General features: G+C 40.7%; 1 protein-coding gene across 2 annotated transcripts in view; it reads right to left on the bottom strand.

Moving 5' to 3' along the window:
• Positions 1-15,063, bottom strand: part of HPGDS (hematopoietic prostaglandin D synthase) — a 29,424-nt gene that overhangs the window by 3,394 nt on the left and 10,967 nt on the right. For both annotated transcript variants that reach the window (XM_032686140.1, XM_032686141.1), the window contains 3 exons: positions 14,308-14,449; positions 3,748-3,840; positions 1,096-1,205 (listed from right to left, as the gene is read on the bottom strand). In XM_032686140.1, coding sequence (XP_032542031.1) covers positions 1,096-1,205; positions 3,748-3,840; positions 14,308-14,440 — 336 coding nt within the window. In that variant the 5' untranslated portion in view covers positions 14,441-14,449. The remainder of the gene's footprint in view (positions 1-1,095; positions 1,206-3,747; positions 3,841-14,307; positions 14,450-15,063) is intronic.

Here is a 15,063-nt window from a genome sequence, read left to right as displayed (position 1 = left end):
ATGTAAGTAATTCACGCTGTTAAATACTAAACCTCTAAACACACTTTCAGATCTTCTTCTACTAGATTTCAGAGCATTTTCATTTTTTTTTTTACATATTTATTAATTATTGGTTTGGGGCAACATTATGTACTCCGTGGTTTCTGTAATACAATACCCTAGTTGATCTGAAACGTTACCTTTAAGTAAATGGAAGGTGACTGCACTGGTAGGTAGTTCATGGTGAGATCTGTTGTTACACTACCACTTCCCTAAAAAGGTCAGGTCATCTGCTTGGGTCAGAGCTGTGTGGAGCCATTGTAACATCTGAGTTGACTCATTCACCACCCTCTTTCCCCCAGCAGCTGATCTGCATGCTTTCCTTTGGGGTTCTGATGGGAGGCACTGGACTGACGCCAAAAAAAGCCCCAAATGCTGTAAGGCATGTCCATGAATGTGTGTTAAAATAACCATGACAGTGTTAGCCCAAGTGTCAGTATTTGCAGGAGCACTGCCAAGGACTGAGGCGGGCCATGGCAGTCTGAAGAGGACAGCTGCAGTGACAGTGAGGGATGTGCCACCTCCCCTGTTAAGCAGCGCCCACTCTCCTACACTGAAAAGCAGTTGTCCTGGCAGCGGATGTTATGGAAGACTGATGCTGATTGAAAACCAGGAAGATATCAAAATGCAGAAGTGCTAAAAGATGGGACGGGGCTGTGAGTTAGCAGAAAGAGAAAGATTTGATCCTAGGTGGTTTGCGACAAGAGCGAGGCATCGCACAGTGCCAGCTGGAGTGGAAGTGTCCCGGCTCTCCCCTTTTGAAGAGCAGTTTTGTGTCCACACATGTGGCGTCCTTGATTCAAGGTGAACCAGTGAGAGGCAGCTCATGATGGCCTCCTTTCCACCAAGGATGGAAGAAGTCTGGTGAAATAGGACAGGGAAGAGAGCAGGCAGCTTTGTCTGCATTAGCCTCTAGGAAGAACCAGAGAGCTCCTCCAGCTCAACTTTGCTGAGGTGAGGTGATGGACCCAGCCACTGACACACCTCAGTGTCTCCAGAGGAGATGATCAGTCATGGCTTATGTGCTATCTTTGTTTAAATTAGTGATTGTCTTACCCTCACGTCCTGGTTTTTCTCTACCCAAGGGAACAGTGTCATGAAGTCATCTATGGTGTCCACAATGGCATCAGCTAGTGCCTGTTCCACAGGCGTCTGACCTGCCAGACCTGTGGGAACCAAGCATATAAAGGGAGTTTAAGAACAGCGTCAACAGGAACTTTTCATACCCCAGGTAAACTCTGAATATTTTCATAAAAATACCTATTCTCCAAGATTTTTTTTGATGCTAACAGCATGGATTTGACTCCTTGCATCCAGGTGCAATCTCATCTACCTCCGCTTTTTTTCTTCTCCAGCTTCGTACAGCCGTCTGATGTAGTGAGTTGTACTTTCCATCACCTGAGCCCACAGCCTAAATCTTGTTTCTTTATCCTCTCTGCTTTTCACCATCCCAGCACATTCAGTGAGGGTCAGCACAAATTCCTCTCCACTAATCTTACCCCATCCAAGCTTTCAATGTCCTTCTCCATCTCATGGTCTTTTCATTTTGATCAATGCATTCTTCAAAGCATCTATGAAAGTCTGCTTCTCTTTCCCTCTACCCTACCCATTCAGCCCCATTGAGAACATTCTCATGACATTCTGTTTGCTTTTAATTATTTCATTGTAATCAGGTACCTTAGATATACTTCATCTTGTTTACAAGTCTGCTTTTCTCCCCTGTTGTCCTTTGGCTTTCCTGCCGTTCTCTTAATGCTTTTTTCCCCCTCACTTTCATTTCACAGATGTGCATTCATGCTTTCACCTCTGCAGGTTCAGGTCATCCTTCTCTTCCTCTCTGTTCTTTAAGCCTCACCTGGAAGCTCTGCTTCCCACAAACTGTACACCTTTCCTCTGCCAAGTCATCTCCCTTACTGAAACTCTACTTTTGAAGGTGAGGGGTGTGCCTCTCCTTTTGGGAATCAAGTTCTGGGAACCTTCAATTAAGAGTTGTTGGTGATGGGTACCTAAAAATGCCGTTTCTTAATTTTAAAGTATCAATGACACATATGCAAATTTAATGGCAGAACTAGCAAGTTTTGACTATGATGTTGAAAATATATTTTTCCCCTTCTATGCTTGTTTTTTTTTCTGTTGTAGCTGACAGCATGACTAACACTGAAAAGAGAACATGGTCTGAGTGTGCTCCAGATCCCAAGCCTTTGTATCCAGTGCAAGTCAATGGAAAAGGTGTCAGGGGAATGTGGAAATCAGAACTTCAGACTGCATAAGGAGCACAGCTCCAGCCTCCCAACAGGAGACAGGGAGGAAGGAAGCGTGGGTGAGAGGCAGGCTTTCTCATTGTTTTTCATTACCAAATGGACTCTCATCATTCTCTTCTCTTGCAAGGAGTAGATTGTATCAAGGCTGAAGGAAATTGGCAGGAACACAGTACTGCAGACATGCTTGAAAATATGCTGTTCTATTGCCTAGAAGAATAATGCTCTGAACTAAAAAATGTGAGGTATTTTGAAAGGCAGGTTACATGCCTTTGCTCAGAGTGTGAAAAAAGAAGGATAGTACTTGCTACCCAGCACCCCTCTTCAATCTGCTGACATTTAGCATACCATGGGCATATCTGCCTTCAGCCAGACTAAATTTGCAGGTGGTTTTGAATGAGAGCTTGTTGACTTAAAGCAAAGCTTGGCTACTCTCTTTGATTATTTGCATTACTAAGTCTTATATCACTTTATCTAACTGGTTGAGTACTTCCATAGCATGTAGGTATTTAAAGATGCAAGTGATGTCACCATCTGGTCTAATCTCTCTGCCAGCTCAGAATTGTTGCCTAAATCTGCTTCAGAGTGCTCTGCCTGCTGTGATAATCTCTAATGCTTCCAAAACCTCCTTCTCCTGGTCATCTCTCTGGTTTAACTTCAGGGGAAACTGCCCTGAGAGCCTTAGGGAGGCCACAGGTATGCACTTTCTGTAATGAAGTGACAGGTGAATAAAGTTTATTGGCTGGAGAAGTCAGCCCAAACTCCAGGCACTGTATCCAGAGTGGAAACTCAATCAGACATGGGAGAGATTATTTCTGAGTTTTCCTTTAGGCATACACACTTACAATGCAAATTCAGAGCTCAAACACATACTTCAGCTCTGAAAGTCATAGCATTTCACACTAGAGCTTGTTACTTTGAACCTTTTTTTGGTCTCCTTTTTTACTTTCTACATGACATCTGAGTGACTCTAAACCCTGTTGTACAGCACCCTAGTGGGTGTGCCTTGCTCCATTTCTTCTTTCTGATCTTGGAACGGCAGGGAACATGGCCTGAGATCTCATCAGGATTGCCACAGCAGTCCCAACCCAGTGAGCCCGGTTGTCACCAAACTGTGGTAAGGAAGGCTGCTGAAAGTGGCCATGCCACCACACAGTGCTCCTCAGTGCTTTTTTGAGTGGCAGCTCTGATAGCATCCTGTATGGTCACTGCATTCCTGTGATCAGCACTTGGTGCTGGCAAACTGCAGATGCAACAATGGGCTGATAACTATGAGCTGTTTGTACCTGGAAAAAGCACCAGTACCGTGATTGCCATGCTGGTGTTGACTTCTGTGTGGTTGGGCTTGCCAAGTTGTTGATTTGTTTTTGTTTTCACTACTGATGTATTTTTTTTCCTGAGCATTAAAGGTGAGTTCAGAACAGAGAAAGAAAATAGTTGAATATCTTACCTGATTCTCTGGCAAGGTATCTTGCCATTGCCAGGCTCTGGTGAATGATAACTCCATCTACTTCCAGAACAGGGAGTTTGCCAAACGGGATAGCTTGGAGGAGGAAGTAAAAAAGGAAAAAAAAGAAAACAACCAAAAGTTAAATCATAGCCATTAACAGTGGGAGTCTTTGATAGCTGCACTTTTACCACTTGGAGGGTATGCACTGTTACAGCACTTAACAGTTTCACAGTGTTTCTGTGGGGAAATGCATGGACTAAAAATAAAAAAGTAAGGGGTAAGGATGTAAACCAGATTGCAGTGTATGAAGGCAACTATAGCAAAGAAACCAGGCATTGCATTTCCTATGCCCTAGCCTTGTGCTGAAGAGGCTGATTGTGCTCCTATACTTCCAGTATTCTTTATGTAGGGAAATTTTTCAGAGGAATATTAGTTTTTCCTTCCCTGCTTTCCCCCCACCCCAAGAAGAGTGACCGCCAAAGTTAGGTAAAGTAATACTGAAGACTTTGTAGTGCAGGATCCAGCTGGAGTATGAAATAAGAGATTGGGTAAAGACTACAAGGTGCTTTTTCATTTTCACTTGTTTTAAATCCAGAAGCAGTGATTCAGGGAAGCATCTGCATTTCTGAACTTACATTGTGATGAGACATTTCATTTGACAGTCATCACTGAAACAAATATATCTTTCACACTGAACTGCAAATGCTAAGAAGGTAGTCAAATTTACTTGACTTGGCTTGCATTCAAAAAAATTTCCATCAGTTGTGAGGAAGAAGCCTCCAGACTTCAAATATAGGGAAAGAAAAACTAAGCAGATGTCATGGATATCTGTGAGACAGTTTGAGATAAGAAATCAATCTTATTTTTCAGTTATTAATTTGGTAGTTATGTGAAAACTTGGAATTCTGTTTTGCTATGTTTTGGCCAAACTGCTGGCATGATATCAAATGGGGCTGGAACGTTGGAGCAAAGATTAATCTGGGAAAAATGGTTGTGTTTAGAGCAGTGAGAATCTGCTTGTGGGAACCTGGTGCTGTTCACTGGAGGAACTGTAAATCTTTGAGTCTCAAAGGATGCTATTTTATAAATTCCAAGTATGTGACTGCAAGTGCTGATCATAACTAAATGGTTTGTACCTGATTTTCATCTGGATTCCACTTCATGTAAATAAGATCTATATTCACCTTAAGAATTCATTGTGATGTAAAATGGTGGTAGTGAAAAAGTGAAAACATTGACTATTGGAAACATGCAAGGTGCTTTCAAACCCAGGAGAACTGCCTGTACGGGACAGCTGGAATGACACCTCCATTCCATGAGGATTTTTAGTTTTTAGTGAAAGGGGCAAAATAGTGAAGCCTCATGCATTAGTAACTGTTTATCAAAGCAACTTCATAAATGATGAACACTGCCACGTGGCTCTGTGGTTTAGCATGCAGTATGTGAATCACCTTAGGTATGGGATCTTGGATGTTAAATCTGTATCTGCAAAATGAATTTGGCAGTTGCACAAGACATACAGGACTTCTCTGTGCCTTTTTTTTTTTTTTTTTTTTTTTTTTGCTGCATCTGAACACAGTACTCATGATACCTTTTTTTTTCCCTAAGTTCAGCACACTAGGAAGCCAGTATAAATTTTGATGGTGATGACTAGCAGAAGCAAGAGAGCTCAATGAGCATTAGCTGCTGCCCCCAGGGAGAAAGATTGCTCTGCTAGCTGTTACTGAAACAGTAATAAACTTGTTGCATAGAAGACTTCGTATGTTTATTTTCTGGAGTGCAACAAGATCCTGGCGAGTCTATGTTTTGTTTCATTGAGAATCTAAAGAGGAAAGGATGCACCTCTTAATGTTTAACTGAAAAGCTTTCTGAGTGTGAAAATGAGAAGAGCCTTGGTGCTGCACTGTGGATTAATCATGCAGAGTGCCCTGAGCATTGCTGCCTCCAAAGCAAGAGCTGTGTAATAATGTTTGCTTTTGCAGGATACCAGCACATCTGTCAGGCAGGCACAAGTAGAGGAATGAGAGTGCGTGTGACCCCTGGACATGCCAGCGTGGGGCCACCTTCAGATCCCCCCAGACCACACGGGGCTGTACACTAGTGCCTGGCAACAGATAACAGGTAACTGCACAAGTGCAGCCAGCTCAGGAGCAATATCAGCCACCCCTGAAGGAGTTAACCAGCCTGTTTTGGAGGCCCCAGGAGGAGTGCCATGGGGCTGATGCAGTTTTGGTCAGGTCAGTATGACTAAGCCAGTCTCTGTAGCAATAACTGACAAAACACGCTGATGGCTACTCAGGTTGGGAAATGGTGATTGCTTCATCTAGAAACCAAACAGACCATTTTCTGCTGTGTTTACATACAAGGGAAGTCTAAAAGTCCTGGCTTTGACTGATGTTTCACTTTGAGGGTCAGTACAAGAAAAATGGTTTCTATGGATATCTTTTTTTTTTTTTTTTTTTTAAGAAACCCTTGGTTACAGGGGAGGCATCTTTCTGACACTTGAAGAACACGGATTATGGTGTCAAAATCAGCTGGATGGTAGTCATTTCTCATATTCTGTTTCTCAGGAATCTGGTAACTTCTGAATTCAAGGGAATTGCTATTCATTCCTTGAAAATATGAGTAATGCCTACAAAGGTCTTCCTCCTCAGTGCTGAGCTATTTTCATTAAGACTTGGTTATTCTTCCCTGAAAAAGAAACTGAGTTTACAATTAAAAATGTACAAATATAGCTTTGTTTTGTGTACATACACTTTCCTGATGCATAATGCAATTCTAAAATTAATAAATGAGAGCAGATTTTATTACACATTGTCCCTTTCAAGCCTTAAATATCCAAAGAATTTATGCTTTGATTCATAATGAGACTTGGAGGGTTTTTGTTAGGAGACAGCATATCTATTGCCATAGTAGATGTTCCTTCCTTTCCTATGCTATTTAATTTTTTCTTATAAAGAACAGGAAAAAAAATTATTATTTGAAAACAGATTTTTTTCTTGCTGATAGAGTGTATGTATATGATTTACACTGACTTTTGTTGATTATTGAGTTAATAAGTTGTAAATGAGTGCAATTCTGAGAGGTCTGAAGAAAGTACCCTTGTGATTTTTTTTCATTTTAAAAATCTCTTGTTTCTTCTTGTGTGCAGGGTATGCTATTCTTGCACACCAGAAAGTACGGCAGATATTCAGGCAGTTTTACAGCTGAAGAAAATAACAAGGAAAAGTCAAGAGGCAGAAAATATTTATAGTACATATCCTCGATATCTGAGTAGATACAATGGCTTATAAAGTTGCATTTTCGGTCTGGAAAAATTTAGGGAAAAAAAACAACTTTGCATTTGAAACATTATTATCGAAAATTCATGGAATCACCAAAATTTTTAGGAACCCACAGTAAAGTATCTTTTTGCTTTTGTAACTTAAAAGAATAACTTCCTATATTGATAAACTCATAGCAAAGCCAGGAGATTTTTTTGTATCTATAAATTTGGCTGTTGCGGGCAGGAATGCATTCCCTGTGAAAATTGGAATCTTCCTTTTCCAACTGGAGAAGGAGATGGATTTGTGTCACACAGTTCATCTTAAGGAAGGATGCAAAAAGCCTTCACAGTGGATGGACACAGTTCAATTGCTGGAGGCAAGGTCAGGGTCTGACAGATGACCTCAAAGTGGCCTCGGGCCACCTTGCTTGTAGCAAAAACCACGTCCAGACCATATTCTCAGGGGCTCCAAATTACAGCAGAAACCTGTCTGGTTTCTGTACTGGTAACACTGTAGTAAGCAGTGTTACCCTTAGACTCGTGGACATGGGTTTCTGTGCCTTGCTTTGAGCTTTCTGTGGTGCTTTTGGCCCTGCTCTGCTCATTGACATTATGTGTTCAAGGAGCCTTGGGGGATGCCCGAATTGCCTGTGTGTATAAACATTGTACTAAACCGGTTAAATTTTTCATGATTTTGGTGAAAGGCATGGTTGATGCGACTCCAGATAAGCAGAGCACGTAGGTTGGTTCCTTCCGGGCTCCTACATTCGTCGAGGATGGGAAAAGCTGGTGTGTGAGAGGGATCTCATTCGGGTAGAGTCAGAGTCATGGGGGCACATCATGAAATGACACGTTTTGGGGAGCAATTATAAATGAACAGTTAAGCCAAAGTAGTGCAGACTGGAAGGATGTGCGTGTCACTTTACTAGTTTTTCTTTGACTCTGATCGGTTAGGGGGCTGTTTAGTGCTTACGTCAGTTCATACCCTTGTGTATCCATACGGATGTCCTTTCCATGTTTTTCAAAACAGTGTTGTCTTATAATGTTTCCAACTCCCACTTGAGCAAATAAATTTTAAGGAAAACCAGAAAAACCTATTGCTGTCATCGTACAAACAGCGTCATTTCTCAGGCATGCAGAAAATATGGCCTTGCCCTTTTAGTTCCCTCTTGCTTTGTTGCTCATCTGAAGTAGAAGGCGCTATAAATGCTTGTGTTGGTTTCCAAATTTACATTGAAAACTCACTGAAAAGAGGAACATAGTTTTTAAAAAGCATTCTGTTTAAATAATTAAACCTTTAGTCTTCTTTAAACTGAACTTTTATCAGCAAATTCTTGCTTTTCCTATTATGTCAGTTATTTATTGGGTTTTTTGCATTGCATTCTGATAGTCTTTACACTCACCCTCTGTCAACGTTTTTTTCATGGGGAGTGTAAATTCATCAGACTGATCTGCAGTCTCTCTTCTCATTTTAGGAAGGACTCACTGAAGTATCTGTGCCACGTTTAGAAATTGGATTAATTCCTTGCTATACTACTTTAATTTTGATTGGCTTTTAGGACTAGAACTGTGGTGTTTATATGTGTCTCTGCTGGATGCTAAGTTGGAGAGGTGAGGTTTGATGTCTGTTACAAGCAAGGGCACCTGTTTATTTTGTCTCCATCCCATAAAGTCCCTAAGAGCTGTGATAACAATTCCCATCCTGGCATCCTAGGTTCTCACTAGTGTTCAGGCCTTCATTTTGAACACATAAGCTCCTCACTCATCCTCCTGAGCACAACCCAGTGGATGGCTCTTGTGCAGGACTTTTTCTCTGTCAAGGGCAGGGAGGGGAAACAGAACATAGAGCTGAGCAGTTTTGTCTAAGTCTGGTATCTGGGCTGGTTGGCTGCTGGTGCTCTGCTGTGCTGTGCTTCTCACTGCTGTTCTCCCCTACGCAGATAGTTTTTCATTTTCTCCTTCCCTTAGCTCTTCCTTCCCTTTCCCCTCATCCTAACTTCTTCATTATTGTTCTTCTCCTCATTTCTGTTCTGTCCTTCCCACATTTATGCTGACTTACCTCATCTTTGCTCCCAGTCATGAGTTCAGGTTCCCCCATTTCCCCTGAGCTGACCTGCTCTTCCACATGACTTGTCCTACCCACCTTGTAATCATCTATGGCTTTGATCCAAAGCAGCCTGTGTTTAAGCACTTGATTATTGTTCAAAAGCTGAATAATTAATAATTTTGCAATCAAGCAGCTTAGATCGGTTCAATAATAAGGCAGCTGGATTGATCAAATATGGGGGGAAATAAAAGTCACAGTCATGCTCCTTTACTACTATATCTGTGTCAAAATAAGTTCTTTGCCTTGAAAACTAAAGATAACAACTTTTCCTTTCCATTTGTATTTAAATTGGCTCATGAGAAACAAATATATGAGACACTTGGCATCTTGTAATAAGAAATATATGAATGATGTATTTTTTGTAAGGCTGGCAGAGGAGCAAGACCCCTAGGAAGTGGTTGGCCTGGAGCTGGGGATATCCAGAATCTGTTGCTTTTAGAAAGGGATGACCAGTAGGATGCTTTGATTAACCTCAGCCTAGATTTAGTGCTGTAGCTATTACAACATATTCTCCTTGAAAGTGCTTGCTGACCCCTACTTTTTACCCAGATATAGCTATTTGTACATCTTAGCTAGGGGTACATAGCAGCAAGTCACTCAGCATACAGAACAACTACTCCCCTGAGGAATTCTTGCCTGCAGTTAGGTGCTTCTCAAGATTTATCTTCTCAAGATTTATCTCTTATCTTAGAAGTATTTTCAATGCAATTAGTCTATCAAGTTTCCTAAGGACTTTTCAAGCACCATTCTACACCTCCTAAACAGTTCATGGGATGTTTACAGCCATCAGTGCAATGGAAGCATCCTTTGCTATGATGATAAAGTCTGTGTTATTGCCATTGTTTCAAATTCCTCGATGGAGCCACAGATCAAAAGCTGTTACTGCCTGCCAGCCCAATATCTCAAGGCAATGGTAACTGTACCATTACAGTGGATTTTCTGCTGTGTCATGACTTATGTCAGTGCAATGATGCTTTTTGTGAGGAGCCCATTATGTAGAAATACAGATCTTGAACAGGTCTGTTACAGATCTTAAATTGAATACCCTTTAAATAGTGGCACGGTCAACTCGAAGTCTGTTCAAAAGGAAATGTACAGCATGAGTTTGCTTACTTGTTTAAATAATTATTGACCCATATAGAGTGAAGGGTTATGGAAAGCTGCTACTTGATATTTGTCTGGGTTTTTTTAGATTCTGTGCTAAAGCTGGACAGAGTATAAGTATAATACTACTTATACACTGGTTTGCTTAAGAGTGCTTATATTATAAACTACAGTCCTTGCCCGAAATCAGCAACTGGAAATTTTACCAAAGATGATCTGATTAGAGTCAGAAGAGAAAAAAAGAAATGTTGAGTTATAGAAATTTTAACAGATTGTATAAGGCAAATAACATAATTTCTTATGTTATAGTATACCTTGCTTTTCTACAGGAAAAAAGCACCACTTAGATGTAAACAAAATCAAGTGGGACAGTATTTCCAGGAGGGAGGGCTTATTTATTTACCTGAAGGTATGTTAAGACTACAGCTTCCTGGTGGAAGCCACATGAAAAATGCCAAAACAAACAACAAACCTCACCACACTCTTCAGTTCAGGTCACAAAATTGAACTTGCGTCAGCCACAAGCCTGCTTTCTAAATGCCCTTTCTGAACATAAATCTCAATGCACGAATTTTCCCTTCAATTTTACAAAACTCTTTTCTTCAGAATAATAATGATAGTTTCTGGTTTATATGGTATGATGGTTTGGCTGGGTTGGTATTTGTTTGCAAAACCTGAATTTAATTTGTGAGAACTGCTGAAGCAAACCTATCCTTTCAGATCTGTCAGAGACCTGACCCTTGTGCTCTTAGACAAACTTGAATTCTTCAATTTGTTCCTTAGTAGCTCAAGAAACCTGAAGTGCTCTTCTTGTCCAAACTTCTTCCTTAAGTATTTTTTTGTTTATCTTGCTTCATCATACTTGAGGCTTTTAAAAAGAGAGACATCAGGTTGTACTTGCAGACTGCAGTCAAAACTGGTTCCAGATCTTTCAGAGGCAAGGGGTAAAGACAAAGATGGTGTATGCAACTGAGCATAGCAATTTGTCTGATATTTCTTAATCTCACCTCAGTATACAATTAAGTAATTAGTTCAGTTAATTGGACCAATTTTAATGACTTTTGAGGGCTGCAAAATAAGGGGTGTACCAAATTGCTATTACATTAACTGCTATTACAACAAATGCAGCTGTAATTCCCTTTATCATTGCTAAACACTGACCACACTGATTTTCACCAGGATATGACTGGCTGAAATCTGCCACTTTTTTTCTTTCTGAAGTAGACTTAGTTCAGGAAAAATGGGGGGGCAAAAATCCTGAGCTTTATAAGACAGAACTGAATACAGAATACAAATGACAGTAGTGTAGAAGAATTCTCAGCAGAGTAAACTGTACATTTGTATTTGCAATGAGTTTGATTGATCCCCTCATTTTCATATTTATTTTTGAACATAGCAGCAACTGAACTTTTTTATGGCAAGGATCCAGTTACCTGGTGCTTTTTCCTCCTTAATCCGTGCCTCAGCCGAGGCACATTTTGAAAATTCAGGGTACCAGAGAATGCAAGGCTTGTTTTTAATATGGCAAATGCTGCATCTGTGCTGTACAACCTAGTCCCTAGCCAGGAGGCAACCATTTCTTGTGCTGAGTCACAGCCTGCAAAGTTAGGCTTTATGTACCTGGGGCAGAATGGGGCCCTGGCTGTTGGTCTTGTTGAACAGTGTAAGGCTGTTTACTCCAAAGCCCTGTTGCTACCTTTAGTTCAGAGCTTTGCTGAATGATTTGCCTGTGGGAGAATACTTTGTCTGGAAATACCATGAGTAACTATGAGAAACACCATTGCTTCAAAAAGGAGGAGGTGGTTATCAGTTACATGATCTCCAGACAATTTCCTTAGCAGCATTACATTATTATACATATAAGAAACTTTTACTCTTGTTCTAGTTGGCAAACCTCTTAATTACATGTTGTCTGTAATGTGGATGTCACCAGTGGCAGATGGCACCATTCCATTGGTGCTTGAGCTAGGATTCTGGGAGCCTTTCAGAGCAGAAGTTGAGTATCCTGGCATAAGATGTAATAGCACTTACAGACGTGCATCCAACTATTTCTTTGTAGGTGTATGTTTTCATGGTCAATTAGCACAATGTGTTCCAGTTCCCATCCTCTGACTAACTGAGTTTCTACAGAAGTCAGAAATTCAAAGAACTCTTAGGCCAGCATAAATTTTACACAGCTGATTTCACAAATCTGAGAGCAGCAGCCCCCACATTTAAGTAAACTTCTTATCTGCTTTGGAATTTCTTCCAGGGATCAGTCACAGAGGCTGCTGCAAAAATCCATTATGCAGAGAAAATGAAAAATCTTAGTTAACCCTTGGTAAACCTGCTAGCAAATTTTTGCATCACAGAAAGGGAAACAAAGACAATTCATGGTTAAATAACTTAACCACCATTTGATAATGCAGCAGATACAGTTACAAACTGTATAGTTTAGGATTTCTAGGGTGCCTCTGCTCCCAGTGTTTTGGTGGTAATGGTGCTGCAGCTGGGCTTACACTGTAGTGAACAAGTACTGTACACATAAAGCTTCACTGGGAGGTTCATGGTGGAGGGCTGAAGAAAAGCATGGGAAGAATTTTGCTGCACTGTTTCTTGCGCTGGCTCAGACACTGGGGGCATCAACAACATTCAGAGAGAGGTGCAATGCTTTTACCTTATCTGATAGATCTGCTATTAGAACATCTTGTCCTGGGATATAAATGCCTCTGTAGCCTTTAACTGACTAATTATGCTTTGTCTTTTTAATTTGTCTTACTTAAAAATAAGTATGCAAGACTCTACTTATATTCTCAACTTTGTTTCAGGACATTAGTGAGTGTGCATACATGTGAATATGTATGAAAGGCCTATGCAGAGCTTTCCTCAGGTCATCTGAATTCTTAATCTCACCTTTAGCTTCTACCCTGCTTCCCTGAGAATTATAGTGGGAGAGAAATAAGCTATACCACATGTCAACAGGCTTAAGCTCTTATAAAGAAAAGGTTTCCAAAGTCAGTCATCCCTAACTGAAAACAGTACATTTCCACTCCTTTATTCTCTGTGGATAGTTTGCCAGTGTTTTCTAGGTTTGAGCACCACAGAAGGGTTCAGCTGCCACTTGGAGAACAGTGGTGCTTGAATATTTGTCGTTCATCGCTGCAAACAGGAAAACCCAAATTTACCTGGACCCTACAAGAATTTGGTAGCCTGCTGGCTGGGCTTATTAAATGGTGTGAAAGTCTATCAACAAACATTGTTTAATTAGTAGAAATCACCTTGTGCATTCGTTGTGCCTTTTCCCTAAACTAAAGGCATTATCCTTCATTCTGGATGTGAAAAATCATAGCCCATGTAGCAAAACACAGGCCTAATCCACAAAATGAAAACACAGGTTTCTCTGATTTCACACCCTCAGTCTTCAAACTCAAGATCTGTTTCATTTGAACTAAGGCTAATTTAATAAACAGAAATAACGAATACCTTTAATAGCTGAAAAGAGGTTACTTTAACTAAAAAACATTAAATGGATGGGGTACAATAGCCTGCAGGGTACTCTGAGGCTGGTAGGGGTTGTTCATAGGAACAATTATTTTCTAGCATTTCTTTTGATCCTTTTCTTTTTTCCTTTGCTTTGTCAACTGATTTCTTGTGTCTTCTCTCATCGCTTTCCCTCTCTGAAAACCTTTCTGGTTACCAAGGAGTGTTCTTCCTGACACTTCTTTCCAATTTGGCTTTCTAAAACCCAGTGTGAAGGCTGAGGTGTGGTCCTTCAGACCAAATTCTCCAAAGAAGCTGAGAAGACCAGCACTCATTTAGCTATCTTTAGGTAGACAAAATCTATACTGAATTGATAAGGAGTATAAGCCCAGCTGGATGACAGCTAGTAAGTCATTTTAGATTGTCTGAAGATTTGGATCCAGACTTCTGCAAGGGCATCAGGAATGACATTTTGGCTGTCTTGCCATAAAATTCCCATAGGCTTAATTAAAACCAGAAATTAATTGTATTTCTGCTCATGAAACATACAGATACCTCTTAAATTGCTTTGCTTTTTGACAGCATTTCTAGCGGAGCTTTGGATGTAAGAACCCGTGCTACTTACTTGGTTTGATTTTGGGCCAGTCTGCTGCTTCTATTCTGTGGTCTTCATACTTCTTGCCCGAGTAGGCAAACAGGTAGCGGCTGATTTCTGCTCGCCCTCGCAGGTTGAAGTAAGTCAGCTTATACTGCGGCATGCTGGCTCCCTGGGAGGGGAGACACCGAGTGGCTTTAGACAGGAGTAACTCAACTCCTTTTTACAGAAGCACACCCTACGCTTGTTTTCAACAGACATGGCTTGTACAATGCAAAGGAAATATTACACCAAGCCACGGTGTGTCGTACTTTGCAATCATTGCATTACCCACACCTTTTTGTTCTGCACTTCTCATCCACAGCGTGCAGACGTGCACAATGACAGCTGAACCTGCAGTTCCTCCTTATGGATCTCTAGAAAAATGGCTTGATTTGTTTTTACAGACATATTAGGAATTTTCAGCTTTCGTTTATTTTTCTTGTGACTCCAAACTCAGGCCGTTTTTATAAAGTGATTTTTTTCGGAGAGCAAATATAAAATCACATACTGTAGCAGAAAAAATTGCTGTCTTGAGCAGCAATTTTGTTCAAGCGTGCCCTGCTCAGCCCCGGTTGCTTATGGAGACCTTCATCCAAGGCCAAATCATGAGAAATGCTAAACTGTTGTGGTTTTTCTCATTAATTAGTACCTTGGTTGTGTAGGCAGTTGACCAAAATTATTTTAGATAGAAATTTTGCTATGGAAACCAGTCTACAGTGTTATTTTGAGTGAATCATCACTGAA

This window comes from Chiroxiphia lanceolata, chromosome 4 (genome assembly GCF_009829145.1).
Source record: "Chiroxiphia lanceolata isolate bChiLan1 chromosome 4, bChiLan1.pri, whole genome shotgun sequence".
Lineage (NCBI taxonomy): Eukaryota > Metazoa > Chordata > Aves > Passeriformes > Pipridae > Chiroxiphia > Chiroxiphia lanceolata.
This window is presented reverse-complemented; position numbering and strand designations above follow the sequence as displayed.